At 37.1% G+C, this 24,092-nt stretch overlaps 1 protein-coding gene across 4 annotated transcripts in view; it reads right to left on the reverse strand.

Annotated features, from left to right (window-relative positions):
- Positions 1-4,721: 4,721 nt before the first annotated feature.
- The window catches only part of HIPK3 (homeodomain interacting protein kinase 3), an 83,638-nt gene continuing 64,267 nt past the window's right edge, over positions 4,722-24,092 (reverse strand). For 3 of the 4 annotated variants that reach the window (XM_070383582.1, XM_070383583.1, XM_070383581.1), the window contains exons 4-17: positions 23,441-23,560; positions 22,718-22,804; positions 22,053-22,237; positions 21,142-21,301; positions 20,622-20,745; positions 13,434-13,555; positions 13,069-13,193; positions 12,816-12,977; positions 12,595-12,657; positions 11,990-12,289; positions 11,355-11,495; positions 9,422-9,657; positions 9,010-9,137; positions 4,722-8,651 (exon numbers count right to left, since the gene is read on the reverse strand). In XM_070383582.1, the coding sequence (XP_070239683.1) occupies positions 8,175-8,651; positions 9,010-9,137; positions 9,422-9,657; positions 11,355-11,495; positions 11,990-12,289; positions 12,595-12,657; positions 12,816-12,977; positions 13,069-13,193; positions 13,434-13,555; positions 20,622-20,745; positions 21,142-21,301; positions 22,053-22,237; positions 22,718-22,804; positions 23,441-23,560 (2,430 nt within the window). In that variant the 3' untranslated portion in view covers positions 4,722-8,174. The remainder of the gene's footprint in view (positions 8,652-9,009; positions 9,138-9,421; positions 9,658-11,354; positions 11,496-11,989; positions 12,290-12,594; positions 12,658-12,815; positions 12,978-13,068; positions 13,194-13,433; positions 13,556-20,621; positions 20,746-21,141; positions 21,302-22,052; positions 22,238-22,717; positions 22,805-23,440; positions 23,561-24,092) is intronic. The other variant, XM_005890883.3, reaches the window with a different exon arrangement.

Here is a 24,092-nt window from a genome sequence, read left to right on the forward strand (position 1 = left end):
ACCACCTAAATTATTAGCAAAGCAGATAATAAAACTGTGCTTCCTAAATTCTGATAAACATATTTTTATTGATCTCATTCATTTATTTAACCAATGTTTTAGTGCCTGCTATGGCCAGGCACATAGATCCAAAGAAATGGTACACACAAGACAAAAATGTCCTTTGCATTCAGAGTTTTAGTTAGTGGGAAAAGCAGACAAGATAATTACAAGAAATATGATAAAAATGATGGAAGAATATGAGGACTACAATAGTGAGGCTGGAGCAGAGCTCCTGTTCTCACTTTATCACCTCCTTTAAGTTAATCATTATCATAATATAACACAATTATTTCTACGGTTTACTAAATAATGTCCCCAAACCCTAGGCTCCACATTTATTCGACCTTCATTGGACATAACTGCTGAACAACGGAGAAACAGCAGTAAACATGCATTTATTAGATGAATTTTCTCAGGCACGCCCTCATCCTTCTCCCTGGTGAACTGCAATCAGTGTGTGAAACTGAGAGCCACAAGATGGTTAAAGAAGGTGAGTAGTAGTCGCTGGGCAAACATCTCTCTGCAGAAACAGGAGTTAGGGACTTCCCTGGCAGTCCAGTGATTAAGACTCCACCTTCCAAAGCAGAGGACTGGTTCGACCACTGCTCAGGGGCAACGAAGCCTGGTGCACTGCAACTAGAGAAAGCCCGCATGCCGCAACAAAGACCCAGTGCAGCCAAAAATGAGTTTTAATTTTAAATTTTTATTTAAATTTTTTAAGTATTTTTAAAAAAACAAGAACCAGAAATGAGCTTGAGAATGGGGATGCAGGATTAAAACTAAGAGAAAAGATCTGTCAACAACACCCATGACACCATGACACTGTAAGTGTGTGACAGAACTACAAAAGACAAAGGAACTACCTCTGTCTCGTAAACATTACTCACCTGGGTCTTTTGAAACCTGGGAGAAATGACTAATTTCAGATCCAAGGCAGAAAAAATATAAGGTGAGCCTAAGACACCTTAGGAGGCCAGAAGGCGAGGAAACATTCAGACACGAACGTGGTAATGTCAACAAATTCCAGTCTTGATCCATGAATCCATAATGGTGAGAGAGACAGAGACAGAGAAAGAAGCTGGAGGGAGCACAGGGAGAAAGGCAGAAAGCCTTTATAGAAGAATATGATGCCAGGTAAAGAATGTAGAAGGAATGATGGAATTGAAAAACCCAGTGTAGTAATTGATTCTGACAACAATCATGAATGGACCCTAAAGCCAGTGAGCAAAATATTACTGATACTGCCACAGTACCAACCCCACAGATGACAAAAGGAGAAATACGCTAGGAATCTCTTTATCTTAGTGGCATAGCTGATACTGGGTGACCTGACATTATGCGTGCACCCCTTAATGTGAAGCAATAAGGCACAACTACTCCTACGATACTTGCAGAGGAGCACTGAGTCTAATCAAGCCACCAAATGGCACCCCACTCCAGTACTCTTGCCTGGAAAATTCATGGATGGAGGAGCCTGGTAGGCTGCAGTCCATGGGGTCGCTAAGAGTCGGACACGACTGAGCAACTTCACTTTCACTTTTCACTTTCATGCATTGGAGAAGGAAATGGCAACCCACTCCAGTGTTCTTGCCTGGAGAATCCCAGGGACGGGGGAGCCTGGTGGGCTGCTATCTATGGGGTCGCATAGAGTCGGACATGACTGAAGCAACTTAGCAGCAGCAGCAGCAGCCCCAACTTGTACTTAACAGAAATTCATGCTATAATTAGCATGAAGAAACAATCAGAGGGAGAATGAAGGCTATTCTAGCCTGAACTCTTAAATTAAAAAAAAAAAAAAAGATGTGTCATTAAAAAAAAGACTGTTCTGAATTTAAAATAGAGACAAGTGAAGTCATTCAGTCGTGTCCAACTCTTTTCGACTCCATGGACTGTAGCCTACTAGGCTCCTCCGTCCATGGGCTTTTCCACCAGGTCTCCCGCATTGTAGGCAGATGCTTAACCGTCTGAGCCACCATAACCAAAATTCAATGAGTGAATCTTGACTGGCACCTAGACAGGGGGAATGGGAAGATGGCTATAAAAGACATTATTGAAACATTTGGGAAATTTTGAATATGGACTGGAAATTAGATATAACACCTAATTTTGCCAGGTGTTATACAGTTTTGTGATTGATTGAACAATGTTATTCTTAGAAAGCGATGCTTGCTTGCCTAAGTATTTAGGGGTCAAGGGCTACTTCAAAACCTCTTCTCTGGTCTTCAGTGCTCTGGCCGCACACCTGTTCGCTGCAATAGTCAGTTTACGGTGTCTGCTTTCAGTGAACATACACTGAAATACACTGAAAATCCAGACCTTTGGCAAAAGGCCTGCATTCCCACCCCTCTGGTTCTGTCCTCTAGTTCCTGCTCCATTTACACTGAACTTGGACCTCACAGGCCACTTTTCTATCCTGCCCGTATTAAGTCTCATTCCCGCTTAGCACCTTTGTACTTGCTGTTCTCTCCGCCAAAAACTTTTCCCTCACGTGGCTGACTAGCATTCTTCTCGCCACAATTCAGATGTCATCTTCTCACTGAGGCATTCCCTGACACACACCCTCCAGTCACTTAACCAGGTTCCTCTATTTTTTTCATTCTGCTTAGCCTACCTAAACTTACTTACTTTAAAGCTTTCTCGCCCTCAAAAAGGAAAGATCTGTAAGAGCAAAAGAATCTTCTGCTTTGTCCACTGACATATCCCTAGCATAGAATGCTGGGAAATGGTAGACGCTTCATAGATCACTGAATGACTCATGACATACCTGCCATGTGACAGGCACTGCTATGTGCTAGGCACTGGCTTAATGGTTTACACCTGTTGCTCAAATATTTTATACTCCTCAGTTCAGTTTAGTCACTCAGTCATATCCGACTCTTTGCAATGCCATGGACAGCAGCACGCCAGGCCTCCCTGTCCATCACCAACTTCCAGAGCCTGCCCAAACTCATGTCCATTGAGTTGGTGATGCCATCCAACCATCTCATCCTCTGTCGTCCCCTTCTCCTCCCACCTTCAATCTTTCCCAGCATCAGGGTCTTCTCATATGAGTCAGTTCTTCGCATGAGGTGGCCAAAATATTGGAATTTCAGCTTCAACATCAATCCTTCCAATGAACACCCAGGACTGATTTCCTTTAGGATAGACTGGTTGGATCTCCTTGCAGTCCAAGGGACTCTCAAGAATCTTCTCCAACACCACAGTTTAAAAGCATCAATTCTTCTGCACTCAGCTTTCTTTATAGTCCAACTTTCACATCCATACATGAATCCATTTAAATAGCTGAACATTTCCTAACTCTCAAGAAGCCAATTTACCTTCAAGTGAATTGCAAAATCTGGATTTTACCTACATGTAGGATCAGGATGTTCACGTAATTTTTAACAATTCATGGCCATAAGAATGACTAAATTGAAAGAAAAACTATATACAGTGTGTGAGGATGTAAAGTAACTAGAACTCATATACTGCTGTTGGGTGTAAATTAATCGCTTTGAAATACTGCTGGCAGTATCTAATAATGGAAAACATCTGTACACCCCGTGACCCAGGAATTCCATACTTACATATATGCTCAAAGGACATGCATACATGTCCGCCAAAAATGTGAACAAAAATGTCTGTAGCAGCACTAGCCCTAATAGTCAAAAAGTAAAAACACCACAAATGTCTATCAACAAAAGATAAATGATTATATATGCACAAAGATGAATACTACACAGTAATGGGGATAAACGATTCATAACTACATAAACACGGGTGACTCTTAGAAATAAAATGTTGAATGAAAGGAAGCCAGACACCGAACATATAATAAACATGTAACAAAGTGTGTATATCTTATATATGGCAAGTAAAGTTCACTGAGATTGCAAGTATGTATTTTCACCGGTGTGTGCTGGGGGGGCGCTCCTCAACAAACTTTCCTATGGATGTTTCTCTAAACCTAAACTTTTAGTATAAGATGGTATTTGAAGGCAACCTAAACTGGCTTACTACAACCACGTCCCTTTGAAGTCTCATGTTTTATGTCTTAAAAACACATGTGAGTTCCATATTCTTCACTCATGTACAATGAACAGAAATATTTACCTCAAAAAATATTCAAGGAAAACGGGCCCTGGTTATCTTGTGATCTGGGCTTCCCTGGTGGCTCAGATGGGAAAGAAAAAAAAAAAAAACAACTGCCTGCAATGCAGGAGACCGGAGTTCGATGCCTGAGCTGGGAAGATTCCCTGGAGAAGGGAATGGCTACCCGCTCGTATTCTTGCCTGGAGAATTCTATGGATAGAGGAGCCTGGTGGGCTACAGTCCGTGGGGTTGCAAAGAGTCGACACGACTGAGTGACTAACACACTGTCCTGTGGTTACAGTACTCTGGTACACTCCCTCAGGATTTAAACCAACTGTCGGACAGCAGTTGGTAGTTTGGTTACAGTTAGGGGTTAGGCAGCCTGTTCCCATCTCAGATTCACCACTCATTAGCGCTTGGGCTTTGGACAACTTACCTAGATATTTGAGAGCCTATTTCTTCATTAACATAATAAAGATAATTGTATACCTGTCTCACAGGTGGTCTTGAAAATTAAATGAGATGTAAGTTGGGTAACTCAAACTTCCTAACCTCTTCCTTCCCTACTCTGGAAGTAGTACTGGGGTGGAAAAAAAGTCAACAAGCTGTTTGCTGCAATATATATATTTTAATTCAAAGTGAATCGACAGTAATACACCATAAATTCTTATTTTGACACTCACCAAAATAGTCACCTGGAAAACCCGCTTTTTGTGACAAAGTACAGAAGGCTTGGTCACATTTAAATCACTGAGAACTAGAGAGAAATACTATCGCAAACCGTAATAGACATTACATCCATAAAAATTTTCCCAGTCCTTATTGTAATATTGCACAGTGCAACTGCTACATGGCAAACTAGTGTAGCATAGAAGTAAAAGCAAAAACAAACAAACCAAAGAAAGCCACAAGTCTAAAATTGTTAAACAGTTAATAGCTCAAACTTAGTAATCAAACCTATATCATTGGGTTCTTTAAAACAAATCTTCCTACACCTTGCAGTGTATGATTTAACTTTTACTTAACACAAACCAACTTTAGAAGTAATAGTAGAGATTTCTTAAATGAAAAAGTTTTGCTACTACAGTAACATACTCAAACACCCTGAAAGAAAAAGAAACAAAATACCAGGATATTTGATTAAAAAACAATTTGTAAATTAAAATAGTATGCAAATATGCAACTTGGAATTCATGCAGTGTTTTATTTAAGAAAGCATTAACACAAAAGAAAACTGGTAAAAAAAGGTTTTAAAGAGGGTATAAATCCAGATTCTTTTGTCAATATGCTAAATTTAGACTTTAGCAGGATCTTGGAATTTTTTTTTTCCTTGTTAAAAAGCCCATGATTAGAATCAGCTAAGAGCAATGTACTTAACTCGGGTACGCCTTTATCAAAAAGGACTGTTATATTATGAAAACACTGAAGTTTATCATTTACTGTCAATTTAACAAGACAACACAGTCTTGGAACTGAAATACAGAAAATATGACATTTCAGGGTAGTAAACATGGCCCTGAAGAAAAAGAAAACTGTGCCAGTTTTGTACCTGGTACAAACATCAATCTTTTGCCCTTGGTGTTTCTTAAACATGAGCTTCCAGCACTGATTCTTCTCCAACAAGCGAGCAGATACCAGTAAACTGCTGGACCGGATAAATAAAATTAGAAGGCTGTGGAGGGCAGCAAGTTTACTTAAATAGTGACTCCATAAATTTGCCATCTGTAAATAATCTTTTAAATTAATCTTAGGCTATTCCTTTTTATGTGTAATATATATACATATTTCTATTTATATAAAATGCATAGAATTGATTACTAAAAACACTGAAACTTGTGGGGAAAATTAAGTCCTTCATTTTCAGTGTGACTAAAAACGTACTGCTGGTTTTTATTTTATGATCTAATACTGTAATTTTTAAAATTAATATCAGGCACATTTATTTCATCGATGATTATTAAATAAAACACTGCTTGTATTAATGGAGTAAAGAAAAGTTCATCCATTATTAGCTTATTGTCAACGCTGTACTAGACCTGTACTAGTGGTATGCAGTTCATTTATCAAAGAAATGCTGTAAATCCAAAACATTTGGAGAGTTTTACACTCAAATGCTTTGTCCTGTTTCTTCCAGTAAATGGTATAAGATTATATTCCAGATTTTTAAGGAAAAAAAGTTAAGTCAAGCCTGCAAGATACAGCTCTCTCAAGTGTCTACAATGCCAGTATGAAAATAAAAAATTAAGTTACATTGATACATCCAAGTTTTTTTATATGCAGTGATGAGCACAAACATTAATAGAGATAAAATACTGATGCAAATAACACACCCCAAAATAACATACGCAATTATTTTCCATCATTTACAATACAGTAGTTACAATGACACTCCAAACAGAAAAGCAAAGTAAAAAATCAAAACCCCAACTTCTATTTCATGTAATTAGACTTATACAGAAATTAGAAGGCTAAATAACAACTAGTTAATCACCTAATTTCACAGCTATCTGAAGTGGCAATCGTTATATAGCAGCTTATCTATGATACATTCAAGATAAATGATACAATTTATTACTTGCCCATAAGCTAAAACACAGCCTGTTTAATACCTTCCTTTAAATTCCACCTCTACACTACAATATACTTGAGGTCTATGCAAAAAGTAGCTACCTTTTATATAGGAAATGGATGATTAAGTCTTTGGTGCTGTAAAAGCAACTTCATTTAAACATCACCACCACCACCACCAAAAAAAAGTAAAGTATAAAGAGGGAAAAACCCAAGACATACTTCCTAGGAAAAAAAAGCATGTAATTTCTGTCCCTGACGGAATGTATTAAATAAGCAAACACCACCAACAAGCAAAACAAGTACTACAATGTAAAAATACTAAAAAAAACAAAACAAAAAAACCCTCTCACATGCATAAATGAGAAATTGCACACAAAGAACTCACATCTTTTCAAGCTTCAATAGTAAATATTCTGCTACTATTTATTAAATACTGCATGGTTTGCCCAAGCTAGGATGAAACCACATCATGAATCAATGAGCATTTTGCATTTTCTTTCATTATCTACTCAAAGTCATGCCTACTGCATCTCTAAACATTTTATTAAATCCAATTATACAGCAAACACTCCCAAAATAAACTTAGATTGTATTGCAGTTTCACTTAACAGTATATAAAATGCTGTGTTGTGACAGATATCAACTATTCATTAGATACTGAATCAATTTTTCTTAAGCACTACTACCTGCTTGCTTTTCTTGAAGCTAGATCATTCTGAAAAAGTCAGACAGCAGAATTCAGCTATTGCAAACATGCTGCCCTCTTAGTAAGGAAAAATAGCTACAACCTGAAATCATACCACACAAAACCAAAAATGAACATTACTCTATCAAAGGAAACTAAAGAGTAAGTCTGAATTTTAAGTGCTGCAGTCCTCAACATTTATATATAGTAATAACATTAACAACCTCAAATATTTAAGGCACTATGTGTGGGAACGGTTTACAATGCAGCTGAGATTATTAGAACAACATTGAAGAGCAAAGTCTAGGCAACATTTTGCCCATGCAAAGACACATGCAAATGTAAAGAACAATAGCTCAATTTCTTAGGTAAGTGACCCAACATTTATACACTAAGACACAGATAATACAATTCACTTGTATGCTGTAATTCTGACATATGTGCATCTGTTGCTCTAAGTCTGTACACAGAATGGCTTCCCAAATATGGACGTGTCTTGCACTAGTTAGAAGGCAATTTTATAAAAAATAGCGGGAGCAAAAACTGGACTTCTGCTCCCATAAGTCACCTGTCTAGAGTTACAACATAAGAAGATAACATGACCAAAGACAAGTTATACCAAATGTGCAAAACACATTAAAAGTGAGTTTCTTTTTTAAAGCTCAAAGTTGTTTAAATTGCACCCAAGTCTACATGATTCAAAAATAATTTTCTTGTGCCATGGCTAATATTTATTAAATACCATGTTTTATTTTTAATCAAATGTTTATATCATTGAGCTTCCTCAATATACTCTTATGAGTTTTCACATATATGGATACTGGCTGAGTTTGGTTGGACTCAATGGAAATCCAGTATACGCAGGTGATGCTGCAATGTAAGAATGTGGTGGGAAGATTGGTTTGTACTGAGTCTGATGAATGGTTGGGGATGGTAACAGACGGGGGTTAATGCCCACTGGGACTTGGTGAACTATGCCACTGGGATGGGAGATATTGTAAGTTGGATGCTGTAACATAGGTCTTGAGGTACATGGAGAGGCTAAGAGGTGGGCCACTGGTGCAGCACTACTGAGGGGAGCTGATGATGGGTATGGAAGTAGAGTAGGCTGTCCTCCGAGGTGCGCACTTGCAGCCAGATGGGCGTGTACAGCTGTGTGATTAGGACTTCCATGAGAAAGAGTGAAAGGATTACTGGTAACGCTAGTAGGGATATAAGCTTGCTGCCTTCTATGTCCGAAGTTTCCATTCCACTCCTGATGCCCAGACCCAAAGTGCTGAACCTATTCAAAAACAAAACAAAAGACTAATTACATATTTTACAAGTCACAAAGAAGAAAAAAAGGGAAATTAAAAGATACTGTGACTAAAAACCCATAAGGGATCTCTCAGATCTTAGCTTACATTAAGGATAGAGAAGAATTCTCTCAAGTTCTCTTAAGAATCTAATCTTTCTAAAAAATTCAAGTTCCACGGATAATCTGATAATTATCCTATTATTAAGCCAATTACTTTTCAGTCACTTGGAATAATGAAAATGGAAGTGTTTAATTAAGATTTTATATAGTTTGAGAATCTTTTTCTCCCAATTAATAAACTGCTGATTTTGAATCCCAAAGACTCATAAATTCACAAACATACCTGACTAAAATTCAAATGCTGCTGCTGGAATGCTGATGTCGATTTTTGCTGACGATTACCAACTGTGGAAGGCTGGTTTAATCTTCCAGGGGCAGATCGTCCTTTTATTAATGGCTGGCATATAGAATCTGGCAACAACAAAATATTAGAGAGTAGGTACTTTTTCCTTCTCATATAAAAATTATGAAAGGTCTTTAGATATTTTACACAACAGTGATTTGAGAACCTTAAAATTAAATAAAAAGTAAAGATCTCCTAGTTTCCAAGCACTGGATAATATTAGAAAGTATTTCTTTGGTACAATAGATTTGGCAGGGACAAGTCAGAAATTCAGAGATGACTTTTGGTTCTGATGTTCCCACATCAAGACCTTTTAAGGGACAATCAGGGAAATAGAGGGGACTCAGTTTACCTGTGTTTGCCATATGCTCATCGGCATTTAATCTGTTTTCCAGTCCCATTGGTGGCACCACAACAGTACAAACAGCTGGTTTGGTTTCTGTGTCAGTAGAAGTTACCAATTCTGCGTTTTGATGAGTGTCCTCCACAAAGCTGCTCTCTGCAAATGGACTGTCATGTCCTGAGGAGTCTGATGTTGGAGAGCCATCCACAGTATCACAACCACTTTCTTGTTCTTCATCTGACATACTAAAAGAAAATATCTGTATCAACAATGTTTTTCGATCTTAAATCTAAAGTTAAATACTTTCCAAACTCCACCAAATTGATAAGATCTTATTAAATTATTTCATACCTAATTATAACTTCTTCCTTACCCCAAACACATTCTTCATAGATTCCCTAGACTCCCACATTAATTCTCTATTGGGACTGCTAATGCTAGTTCTCTCTGTTTAGGAACACCCTCTTGGCATTTAATTTTCCTTCCTGTCTCTTTTCACTTGATCCTCAGTAGCAGTTCATAAAATCCCCTATTATAAATTACAGAAGATTTCATCAAGATACTACAAAAGAAGTACTGTTCTGGACAACTGAAATGAAATGTACAAATATATAAGCAGGCAACTTGGATATTTGAGATCAAATTCTAATAAATTAGAATTATTAATAATATTGTAGAGTAATCACTAATAATTTAGTGATAATTTGGGTCTTTTTAACTAACCAGTTATTCAAAAGGCCTTTCCTACCTCTCTGAAAGTCTAACCACCCAGAGCCCAAATTTCTCTTCTCGTCCTGATCCTTGGGCCCTGGTCCCCCTCTCACCTTGGGATTTTTATTGCATTTATTCTGTTTTAACCACTCATTTCATACTTAAAATTTGAAGCATATCTTTTTATATGTATATTTTACTTAAATATATATTTTATATCTTATATATGTGTGTGTGATGCATGCATGCACACACACACACACATCTCATGGGGCTTCCCAGGTGGCTCAGTGGTAAAGAATCAGCCTGCCAAAGCAGGAGATGTGGGTTCAATCCCTGGGTCAGGAATATACCCTGGAGAAGAAAATGGAAACCCACTCCAGTATTCTTGCCTAGGAAACACCATGGACAAAGAAGCCTGGCGGGCTATATATATAGTCCATGGGAGTCACAAAAAGAGTTGGACAGGACTTAGCAATGAAACAACAACAAATGCACAGTATCAACTTGCAAATCACATTATAAACAACTTTAAAAAGAAGATGTGTTAATACTGTTTTATATTTTCCACAGAGATTTGGCTATAAGTATTAAAAACTATATTTCCTAAGAAAAAAAAAGAATAAAATTATGACTGAAAAATTTTTCCACTATAAAAAGAATGTCAGCGGAAATCAAACATATTTCACTGACATTTTTACAGCTCATCTCTTAATGAGATAGTACATCATGCAGGTTAGCAGTCATTCACTACTTCAGTGGCAATGCATATCCCTGGCCGAAAGGAAATACAGATAAAACCAGGCAAATCAATCACTAAGAGAGAAAAAAAATCACAGCAAATACTCTGAGAGTGGGTCATTACTTTATAATGTAAAACATTCCTTTTTGTATTGTTAACGTATATGTTCTTATTCTAAATTTAAGTTACAATGGTAGTCTGTAAAGCTAGAGCTGAGAATGTGACTTTTTTACCCTTTCAAAAACAAATGATTTTTTAAAAACCATTTATTAGAACCTCAATTTTTCATTTAGATCTGTTCTGTAACAATACAGAAAATTCCTACTTAAAACCTGAGTTCATAAAAAGGTGATCTAGTTCAAAACTTATCAACAAGAGAGAGCCACTGTGGTAAACTGGCAGGTACTTACTAATTTAAACAATGAAAAATAACATAGGCTTTTTAGTAGACTTAATGTTTATAACACACTACTGTTAAAATTCCTTTACCTGTTCGGTCTCTTGCAAGGGGATGGGCTGGACTGCCCCGAGGAGCTGGTGCTCAGAGTACTATCTGGACTACTTAATGAACACATCCGATCTATGTTCAAAGTGCTCTGGCAAGCTTCACAGTCCAGATTACCTTTACATCTAGTGAAGGGGGAAGGAGAAAACAGGTCAAAAATGAGAACCTACTCCCCAGATATGAAACAGTTAAGAAAGACCTACATGGATAAAAATCTAAAGCTCATAAATACAGGAAAAATGCTATAGTAAGCATGCTGAATGGGCTTCCCTGGTAGTTCAGTTGGCAAAGAATCCACCTGCAATGCAGGAGACCCCGGTTCGACTCCTGGGTCGGGAAGATCCCCTGGAGAAGGGATAGGCTACCCACTCCAGTATTCTGGCCTGGAGAATTCCATGGACTGTATAGTCCATGGGGTCACAAAGAGTCAGACACCACTAAGTGACTTTCGCTTTCAGTCATGCTAAATACTACTCAGGAAGTTTACTCCGAAGGACATGAACAGACAATAATAAATCACAATAATAAATCACAAAGTTTTTTTCCACCACAGCAGAGGATACCATCATCGTTATTTAAGAATGTCGCAAAAATGCAGGCATCTGCTTTCGGCACTTACTCTCGGAGGGAATGTCTCTGCGAGGACGTCTCTTCCTCGTCGGTGTCACTGCTGATGGTGATCACGCTCACTGCAGGACTCGGGGAGTCGGCAATGATGATGGTTTGCCGCTGTTTATCTGAAACTGATGAATCAGAGTCTTGCCTGATAGACGTGTCACAACAATTTCCTGCCTCTCCTTCTGAGTTACGATTGTCCTGTGTTTCTATACAACTTACTTCCTGGACATCTTTCCCAGTTACTGTCTTTGGGGAGATAAATGCTGATTGTGGGATATTGGTATTCTGCAATGAATTACTCCTGCAATCAAAGGAATAATGTGTCATTTCTATAATCAAAATATATACATGACATTTTTCTAAGATACCATGTTATAAGTAACAATACAAACCTTCACTTGTTCAAGATTATGTATATGACACACCAACACACAGATCATGAGTTTGTGATACATAAAATTTCTAGAAACGAGTGTAGACTGCATTTACTTATATTCTAATGGTCTTTTTTTTTGGGGGGGGGGGCAAATGTGATATCTGAGTGTCTAGAATTGTCTAACACTATAGGTAGATAATAAATCAAAAGGGCAATAAAGACAATCTTACCAACTGAAAGCATTTATTTCCTCTCTTCCTGGCTCCCATTCCATTAGTTTTACCAAAATACCTCTGAGAAATTGAGAAGGGAGCTTGGCTTAGTATTTGTTGCAAATCTATCAAAGAGGTCATTTTGAATACAACAGGGTGACCCTTTGGTGTGCATGCAAAATTTATTTTAATGATTCATTTTCAAAATGCAGAGGAAAAGTTAAAATATCAATACCAACCTGTTCTGGCACAGTTTATTTTTCTTGGTAGTGGCTGGCTGAGGCCAAACAACATGTGCAATGCCCACACTAATTGGCTGAGGGGCCGATAGAGTGATCTGATTAGTTAGAAGAGGTTGTGGCATCACGGAGCTATAATGATTGCTGTGTGAAATCATTTTCCTATGGAGAAAATTTAGAAAAATTGAATCCCTACGTTACCATATGTATTTTGCAAATGACTTACAAAGAAGGATTGCTGTTTTTAACTTACCCCCAGTCTCCGAGCCTTTGTGAACCAGCCACACCCTCAGAAGCTAATGCAGTAGTAGCAGGAGCCAGGGGTGTTACCTGTTGCCAGGCAGGTATCAACATCTGCTGTGTCCTCCCAGACCATGTCTGTGGCAGCAAAAACAACAAAAGCAAAAGAAAAACCAGTATGTTACAAGTAACTCAAAGTAACAATCACCTAATAATTACAAAAGTTAAATTCAATAATCTATAAGGACAGAATTCCTGTCTAGGTCATTTTCATTATTTCCAATAGCACAAGCCTATGTATTACCAATGGATTAAGGCCTCTACTTGAGTATGAGAAGGACAGCACATAAGCAAAAATAATGAATTATTATCACCAACCTGAGAAAGAACTCCTGGTCGGATCTGTAGTGGCTGCACGGCTGGGGCCTGAGTTACAAGGGGAACTGTATTATCTACCCTTATTGAATAACTAGTGGGTTTACCATGTGTCGCAGGAATACCTATGAAATAGAAAAGAATAGTTTTCAAATAAAAGAAAAACTTCTCTCTGAGTTAAGTGACAAAACTCTTATAAATTTATGAATTGCTAAAATTCTTCTTAGGATTATAAAAAAACCCCTGCATAATACTCTATCTACCTTGTGGTACATCATTCCAAAAATCGTTATAAAGCTACTCTTTCTATTTTACAATACATACAGTTGAATCATTTATTGTTTTTTAAATTTCTCATTCCTTTTAAAGTTTGCTATTATACTTTATTTTCCTTTTTTAAAAGTTCTGCCACTGATAAGACACAAAAAGATGAACCTGACTCAAAACCCTTATCCTCTAGCAGATAAATGTTCATCTTTTTGTACAAACTTCAAGCTGTGCTTGGTATTCTCTTCCTTAAAACTGTAATAGGATCTTACACCTGAGTCACCAAAGGGGGACTGTATCACACCTTCAATGGCCATGACAGTTTACAGGAGTCAATAAAACTCAGGATGGCACACTCATTTCCATCTCCTAAGGAAAAGCAAAAAGTAAACTTTTCTGCCTAATATGATGATGCAACTGAGCTTTGATCATTGTGATTTAATTAACTATTATTTCTAGTGGAGAGCTATTGGAACTCCAGGAGAAACACATTCCATTTTGCTTACCCCCTAGGAAAATTAGAGGCAGGGTTACTACCCAGGCTAATACTGTTAATGTTAGTATGTCTGTCATACATTGCAAGAGCACCTTACAAACATTAAGACCCACAGCACTAAACTTTAAAAGCGTAAAGAAGTGTTACTCAACTAAGAACTTTAACTGACAAGATAGTAGGGATATCTCCTGAGATAAGAAAGCTCAGTTACTAAAATAAATTCATCATTTCATAATTCCGGTCTATTGTAGCATTTACTTTCAATATGGGCTGGCAGATTATTTAAAGATAATTAGTTTTTGGATAAAAGTGATCTTGGGTGATCAGCCATTTAAAAAAAAACAATTGTTTTCTTTTCCTATTGAAAAATAACCTTACATTATTTATTGCATGAATACACAGTAGCTTATAGAAGGAAGTTAATTTTATTGTGTTTATTTTCTTCAGAGCCTTTTATCCTATTGCTAAGGGTGCTCTACCCTCTGAGCTCCACCTGAAGAGCTAAATGTGAATTAAGTTTCAGAAAGATCTATGAGTTATTTTTTAAAACTGACCTTCTTACCCTTTCCAAAAAGCATGTCTGGAACAGCAAATTCTCCAAGAAATGGAATCTAAGTACACCCAGGCTGTGTAGATATATTGCAGCAATAGAGACTCTCATCAGAGAAAAAAGCAGAATTCACTTTGATATGGATGAAATCACAGAGCAAATTCTTAAATCCCTTCCCCCAAATCAGGTTGCTCTTAAATTCTCCTCATAATCAAAGCCTTAAGATGAGAAGAATTCTCCTACCAAGAGTCTCCTATCAAGAGGTTGAATCTTTTTTAAAAATCATTCAAAAGTAGGTTAAAATTCCAATTTTCTGTATGGTTATAAGCTAAAACTTTAATGACCAGATTTGCTTGATATCTGGAAAGCATGACACAAAGACCTCAAAGCCTATTCTAGGACAACAGAGGAGAATTTTGCTGGAATGTATTTGATTCTGAAATAGCAGTTTCATCCAAAAGGGATGGATTAACTGGCTTTTCAGATCATGGAGTAATGTGAAATGCTTGTTCCCTATATACAGCCTATACTCAGATATGTTAAGTAAAAGCTTGTCTAAGTCTTCTGTACATAAAAACAGCACAGTATTAGGGACGTGGTGCCTATTTAGCTACACCTACATATTATGTCTATAGTCTCTAAAATACATGAAACACATGCTTACACAACATAGCTCCAAAGTAAAAATATGAAGTGAAGTACAACAAACATAAATTGTACTTTAAAAGACAAACTATAAGGGTACCATAACTGCTACTCAATAATGATTTTAAAATGTTTCATCGAAATGTTGTTGTCATTCAGTCATAAAGTCACATCCAACTCTTTGCGACCCCATGGGCTGCAGCACACCAGGCTTCCCTGTCCTTCACTATCTCCCAGAGTTTGCTCAAACTCCGTCCATTGTGTTGGTGATGACACCCAACTATCTCATTCACTGTCATCCCTTTCTCCTCCTGCCTTTAATCTTTCCCAGCGTCGAGAATCTTTTCCAGCTCTTCACATCAGGTGGCCAAAGAATTGGTGCTTCAGCTTCAGCATCAGTCCTTCCGATGAATATTCAGGGTTGATTTCCTTTAGGATTGGCTAGTTTTATCTCCTTACTGTCCAAGGGACTTCTCAAGAGTCTTCCCCAGCACCACAATGCAAAAGCATCAATCAGTTCTTCGACATTCAGCTTTCTTTATGGTCCAATGCTCACATCTGTTCATGACTACCGTAAAAACCACAGCTTTGACTGTATGGACCTTTGTTGACAAAGTGATGTCTCTGCTTTTTAATACACTGTCCAGGTTTGTCATAGTTTTCCTTCCAAGGAGCAAGTGTCTTTTAATTTCATGGCTGCAGTCCCCGTACACAGTGATTCTGGAGCCCAAGAAAATAAAATCTGTCACTGTTTCCCCGTTTTCCCCATCTACTTGCCATGATGTGATGGCACCAGATACTATGATCTTAATTTTTTAAACACTGTGTTTTAAGTTAGCTTTTTACTCTCCTTTTCAGCCTCATCAAGAAACTCTTTAGTTCCTCTTCCCTTTCTGCCAATAGCATGGTATCATCTGCATATCTGAGGCTGTCAATATTTCTCTTGGTAATCTTGATTCCAGCTTTTGATTCACCCAGCCTGGCATTTTGCATGATGTACTCCGTAAAGAAGTTAAATAAGCTACAGCCTTTCCCAATTTTGAACCAGTCTGTTGTTCCATGTCCTCTTCTAACTGTTGCTTCTTGACCTGCATACAAGTTTCTCAGGAGACAGGTAAAGTGGTCTGGTATTCCCATCTCTTTAAGAATTTTCCATAGTCTGTTGTGATCCACACAAAGGCTTCCACGTAGTCAATGAAGCACACAGACAGATGTTTTTCTGGAATTCCCTTGCTTTCTCTATGATCCAAACGATACTGGCAATTTGATCTTTGGTTCCTCTCCCTCTTTAAAATCCAGCTTATCCACCTGGAAGTTCTTCGTTCACATACTGCTGAAGCCTAGCTTGAAGGATTTTGAGCATTACCTTGCTAGCATGTGAAATGAGCACAAAGAAATAGAGGAAAACAACAGAATGGGAAAGACCAGAGATCTCTTCAAGAAAACTGGAGATATCAAGGGAACATTTCATGCAGAGATGGGCACAATAAAGGACAGAAATAGCAAGGACCTAACAGAAGCTGAAGATATTAAGAAGAGATGGCAAGAATACACAGAACTATACAAAAAAGGCCTTAATGACCGTGATAATCACAGTGGTGTGGTCACTCACCTAAAGCCAGACATCTTGGGAGTGTGAAGTCAAGTGGACCTTGGGAAGCATTAATATGAACAAAGCTAGCAGCGGTGATGGAATTCCAGCTGAACTATCTAAAATCCTAAAAGATGATGTTGTTAAAGTACTGCACTCAATACATAAGAAAATTTGGAAAACTCAACAGTGGCCACAGGACTGGAAAAGGTCAGTTTTCATTCCAATCCCAAAGGAAGGCAATGCCAAAGAATGCTCAAACTACTGTACAACTGCACTCATATCTTCAAAATAGATTGGCACATTATGAGATAAAGGGGTAGGAAGACCAACACTGGGATTTTCTATAGAGATGCCAAAATGGATTAGAGGGAAAACTCCTTTCTAAGCAGCCACTATACTAAGATAAGAAATAATGAGACAACATATTATAAAGCCTGCCTGTTACACTGCTGCAACCACACCTGTTAGCTCAGTAAGTGAACAAGTATTTCGCTTTGTCTTGTTATTAATTCCAAAACTATTGTTCTTGACATCTGATGAGTTAACGAGTCTGAGAATATCTCCTTTTCCTTCTGTTACCCTTGTTATGAACCAACCACAGCTGTTAACGTATTATGGCTTGCAGGATCTTAATTTACCCACCAAGGATCAAACTAGGGCCCACAAGAAGTGAAAGTATTAGCAAGGTGAAAAGACAGCCTTCAGAATGGGAGAAAATAATAGCAAATGAAGCAACTGACAAACAACTAATCTCAAAAATATACAAGCAACTCCTACAGCTCAACTCCAGAAAAATAAATGACCCAATCAAAAAATGGGCCAAAGAACTAAATAAACATTTCTCCAAAGAAGACATACAGATGGCTAACAAACACATGAAAAGATGCTCAACATCACTCATTATCAGAGAAATGCAAATCAAAACCACTATGAGGTACCATTTCACACCAGTCAGAATGGCTGAGATCCAAAAAAGTCTACAAATAATAAATGCTGGAGAGGATGTGGAGAAAAGGGAACCCTCTTACACTGTTGGTGGGAATGCAAACTAGTACAGCCACTATGGAGAACAGTGTGGAGATTCCTTAAAAAACTGGAAATAGAACTGCCTTATGATCCAGCAATCCCACTACTAGGCATACACACTGAGGAAACCAGAAGGGAAAGAGACACGTGTACCCCAATGTTCATCGCAGCACTGTTTATAATAGCCAGGACATGGAAGCAACCTAGATGCCCATCAGCAGATGAATGGATAAGAAAGCTGTGGTACATATACACAATGGAGTATTACTCAGCCATTAAAAAGAATACATTTGAATCAGTTCTAATGAGGTGGATGAAACTGGAGCCTATTATACAGAGTGAAGTAAGCCAGAAGGAAAAACACCAATACAGTATACTAACGCATATATATGGAATTTAGAAAGATGGTAACAATAACCCTGTGAACGAGACAGCAAAAGAGACAATGATATATAGAACAGTCTTATGGACTCTGTGGGAGAGGGAGAGGGTGGGAAGATTTGGGAGAATGGCATTGAAACATGTAAAATATCATGTATGAAACGAGATGCCAGTCCAGGTTTGATGCACAATACTGGACCCTTGGGGCTAGTGCACTGGGACGACCCAGAGGGATGGTATGGGGAGGGAAGAGGGAGGAGGGTTCAGGATGGGGAACACATGTATACCTGTGGTGGATTCATTTTGATATTTGGCAAAACTAATACAATTATGTAAAGTTTAAAAATTAAATAAAATTTTTTAAAAAAATTAAAAAAAAAAAAAAAAAAAAAAAAAAAGAAGTGAAAGCCCAGAATTCTAACCATGGACCCCCAGGGAATTTCTTGCTACTCCAAATTTGGATGAAATACACCACACTGTAGGTAGAAGGCAATCCCCAAATTAATTTTGGTACATGCAAGAAAGAGAAAGAACCTAACAATTTATTTTTTGTTGTTTAGTCACTAAGTCCTGTCTGACTGTAGCCCATCAGGCTCCTCTGTCCACGGATTTCTGCCATTTCCATCAGGCTCCTCTGTCCACGGATTTCTGCCATTTCCTCCTCCAGGGCATCTTCCCAATCTAGGGATCAAACCCATGTCTCCTGCACTGCCGGTGGATCCTTTACCACTGAGTCATCAAGGAGGCAACAATCTATTAGCACAGATTAAACACATCTATATGAAAATGTATTTGTCACGATACCACTTAAATAGTAACTGATTAAATTAAAAAAGCAGCAGTTTTGTGTGCTCAAGTATTTAGAAGTAAAACATCTATGACTTACTATTAACAGTGTGTGTATGTGTAATAGGGAGAATAAATATAACATGTTAATACTTGTTGAATCTAGAGTAGAAGGTATTATTATTATTTGAATTTCTCTATATGTTCAAAATTTTTATAATAACAGTTGAAGAAAAACAAAGAAACACAACAGCATCTTTAGGAGTGCTGACAATATGCTATAGGTATTTTTATTATCAGATAAGCCACGGGTCACTGTCACAGATAACAGACCAAAGCCACCCTGGTAGAATCAAAGCGGCTGAAGAGCTGCCAGGTTTTCACACCTCTCATTACTAGTTAAGCAAGTCAACAAACATATTCTTGGTGCTTTTTAGATACTGTGCAGGAGATTAAAATAAAAACTTCAAAAAGTTGCTCATATCCTTAAATCAAATAAATATTTTAAATATCACTTTCAGAATCCAGAAATATTAGAACTGGAAATGATCAAGAGAGTAGCCATTCCATCCATTTTCTTTGACTAAGGTTGAAGCAAGATAACAAACATGTCTGGGATGGCAGAGCAAATAGAGGAAACAAGAACTAGGTCCCAGGCATCCTGACTGAGCACCAAGAGCTCTCACTTATTATTAACAGCATTACAACACTTCAAACAGTCCTTTCAGGCCCATTTGAAATCAATCCCTTGATTTTAAGATTTAGACATCACAGCCTAGCAGGAACAAGATGCTAGTAAAGGACCTAGGAAAGAGGACTTTATTCTAGTTATTCCAGTCAAAAAGTTCACTGCTATCATTCTCTTACCACAAAGTAGTTCCTCAGTGTGAGAATTTATGCCTCTTCAAAGGTATTCTGTCATTATCTCATTTGAGGATTTGATATTTTTAACTAAATAAGGGCAATTTGATAAAAATCAATATTTAAAAAAACAAAAGACTAAGCTATGGGTAAAGAACAAGACTACAATATTTTAGGAAAGAAATCCTTTGACCAAAACAAAGATCTGAGCTTTCAGTCACGGTCATGTCTAGAGATGACATGCAGATGTTAAGTATTTAACCTGAATATCTGGAGCAGTTTTACCCAGCATAGGACAATCCACAGCTTTCCCAGTTCATTAATTCCTACTAAAGTATTTTATCATGCTAGACTCTACAGGAAATACAACTGTCATATGAGCCATTTTGTTAATGATGACTACAATGGAACTCCAGTCAGTTAATGAGTATCAGTGGTTTAAAGGCTACTGACCAGCTTAAATTAAATGCAAATGTAGCATTAAATGTAACAAAACCCATGCAGTATATCTAATGAATAGATGCCTAAACTTATTTTAAAATAATGCATGCAAAAACTCAAAGTGTAATTTAAATAAAAGAATACCTTGAATAGCTGGGGGACAGATAATCAGTGTCTGCTGAAAAGCATCACCACAACCAAAATGAGCGGTTCCGGCCTGCAGAGGAATCCCATGGTGCACAACTGAATGGGCAGATGTGGTTAATGCCTAGAACAATTGATGGACATGGCATTCATTATACAGAGTACGCTAATAATTGTGTACACATGCTTTATAAGTAGAAGTCAAATGCATTTTAAAAAACCATAATTCTATGATAAAGATGGACCCAGAAATTGATCTTACTGAAGTCTAGTTTTTGTAGACTTGAGATATAGGAGAGCCAATAGATTGCATTGAAAGAATAAAAGGTGAAGGAAAAAAATAAATTTAAGTAGATACATTCCAACTGTTACCCTGAAATATTAGAGATTTAGTAGAACAGCCATAGTAAGACCTCATCAGCACTGGAAGTGCTGATACGGAAACTTATGTATATTTCAAAAGCAAAATGATTAATTGTTAAAAGAGAAGCAAAAATGACCAAATACTGTAAGTTCTTACCTGACTTCTTAATGTGCCAATTTTAGTAAAATTTGCTGCCAGATTAGTAGTACTGCTTGGAGCAACTGGTCTTAAAAGTGAAGTTTTATTGTGATTATTTGCATCACATGAATTTGGATGGGACTTACAAATATCCATAATATGAAAACAGGACTTTACACTGCAAAAGAAAAAGTGAACAGTAATGGTCATATTATTTTTTAAATGTTTAGAATAGTTTAAGATTAAAAATTATTTTTAAAAGAAAAATAAAGTCTATGGCTTGCACTTAATCTGCCGATTTCCAATACTATGTCTACCAGGAAATCCTGTAAGATGGAAGTCTGAAGCAAGAAGCAGCATATGCTTCTATCTGAGACATTTTCTTGAGACAGTAAAGCAACAGTGAGCACATTTTGGTGAGCACACTATAATTTGTGACCCCCATTTCAATTTGGGCATATATTCTTCTCCACCAACCCATTAAAAAACCTCCTTCCACAAGGAAGAGAGGAAACGGGGGCAGGGGAATGGAGGAGAAAAGCAAATGGTGTGAAGGGAAACTGAAAAAAGGAGTTTTTCAATTTGGAGTTTGCAGGACTCAAAATTGAAGGAGGAAAAACTTAACACTTTCTTTAATTATAAATATGTCCAGTCATTAAGGTAAGAATATTATGTAAAAGTGATATCACTCAGTCATTTTTGGTATGCTATTTTGGAAAAAGAACACTGGACTGTGATTTAGATTTGCATTCTAGTTCTACTCTGCAATTTACTGTCTATGTGAACTTGCTCAAGTTAGCTTAACCTCTTTTGACTCAGTTTACTTATATTTAATGAAGAAACTGAATCATTTTTCTAACAAACTGGTTTACTACAGAGAGCATTATCATTTCTTCAGAATCATTTTAAAAGATTTTAAAGTAACATACTGGTTGCTATGAGGGAAATCAAGAAGATGCTTCATATTAACAAAAGCATGGTTCAAAGTCTCAGCTGGGGTAATTCTTAAATCTGCATCAATCAGCAACATTTTTTTCAACAGACCAACAAACTCTCTTCTATCAGCTTTCTCAGCCAAAAGATCACTTCCTTCCAAATCCATCACTGTGTTCACCTGCAATATCAACATTTCAAGACATCAAATAAAAATAAGCCATACACTGTACTATATGTTAAAGTCTAACAATTCAAAAAGAACCTCAAACAGGAAAGAACCAAGAACTACAAGTATTTTCAAATAAGAAAGAACACATCTCAAAAATATTTTGAGGTATCAAAAAGCATTCAAAACAGTGGGAAAAAAACTGCTTTAACTAAACATTCAATTCTAGAGAGATGTAAGTAGAAGAAATATGTTTGCTAGGGTTTTCCTTTTTAAAGAAAATACTGAAGAACAGGATAATACAAATCAAATATTTGATAAAGATGAATGAAATTTAGTTTCTTAAACCTTAGAATCAATTTCATTTGAAGAGCTTAAAAACAGCAAGCACTGGGTCACGTAGAAAATGATTAACGTGCTTTGGCATTCTTGGCATTCAAGTGCACCAATTTATATGCATGAAACATTGACAAATGTGACTGTGGTACTCACATGCACTATATCATCCAGGCTGTTGAATATGTACTTTCTGGCTTCTTTAGACTTCATTCCTGTCTCTGCCTCATGTTCTTCCAGTGTCTTATTGAATACATCAGAGAAGAAAAACATCTTATTACTACCACTTGTAAATTCTTTATTTCTTCAATTCTGGCACATTTAGTCTAATATACTGAATATTCTAAGGCAAGTAGTAGTTTCAAAAGAATAACTATCAAAATATAATTTTTAAAAGTATACAGAAAATGAGACATTCAGGCTGAGGTCAAAAATATATAGATAAAATCACACACATAGATAAATTCCCTAACAAAATTACTAATGTTAATCATTAAGGATTTACTGATCCTGGGAATAAATTACATACTTGGGTTACACCATAAGTGGTTAAGTTCAACCCTGTCCCATAAAGCTTGATAAATAGTAGGGAAGAACTCAAAATGACACACATAAAATTTTTTAAACTATTTAAAACACATTACTAATTGTGTTGCCAGGTTAGAGAATGAGCTAAGCTATTCAGAAAAGACTCTGCTTATTAAAAGTGGGATTGGGGGATGGTAAAAAAGAAAACTCAAAAGAAACAAATGTAATAAAGTAAAAATAAAGAGTATTATCCATGAACATAAGGCATCTTAGAAAACTGTTTTTCTAAATATTTTTTTAAGTGAGATCACTTCTCGGCCTTTTGGCTAAGATCAAGTGTAAGTGAGTTACCTTTAATCTCCAACCAGAATGGGAGAGATCTGTTTCTCTGCAAAAAAATCTTGTGGATTTTGTACCCACATTTAACAACTGTTCTCCTGGTAAACCTTGAGTCTGAGAAATGTATCGAATCTGAAAGATAATTTACAAAAGAGAAAAATTATTCTTTTATTGCATTAAGACATTAATTACATAGCTATAATATATCAGACACTAAGCTAGATGTTAGGTCAAGAATTAAATGATGTAGTGTGTGTGCCCTAATAAATCAGTCTGCGTGTGTGCTCAGTCACTTCAGTCGTGTGACCCTATGGACTGTAGCCTGCCAGGCTCCCCTGTCCATGGGATTCTCCAGGCAAGAATACTGGAGTAGGTTGCCTTGCCCTCCTCCAGGAGATCTTCCCAACCCAGGAAGTGAACCCCTGTCTCTTACTCTAGTGGAGAAGATACAAGTAAGCAATCATAAGGCAGTGTAATATATGTAATACAGGTATAATAAAGGCATGCATCATGAGAAGGCAAAGAAGAGACACATAAAATAATGGTAGTCATATAAAGTTCTGCTCAAATCGGGCAGTAAAGAATAAATAGTTTGTTAGTCCTGAAGGAGTGGAGAAATATGATCTATTATGATACAAGGCTTCCCTAGTGGCTCAGACAGCAA

This window comes from Bos mutus, chromosome 15 (genome assembly GCF_027580195.1).
Source record: "Bos mutus isolate GX-2022 chromosome 15, NWIPB_WYAK_1.1, whole genome shotgun sequence".
Lineage (NCBI taxonomy): Eukaryota > Metazoa > Chordata > Mammalia > Artiodactyla > Bovidae > Bos > Bos mutus.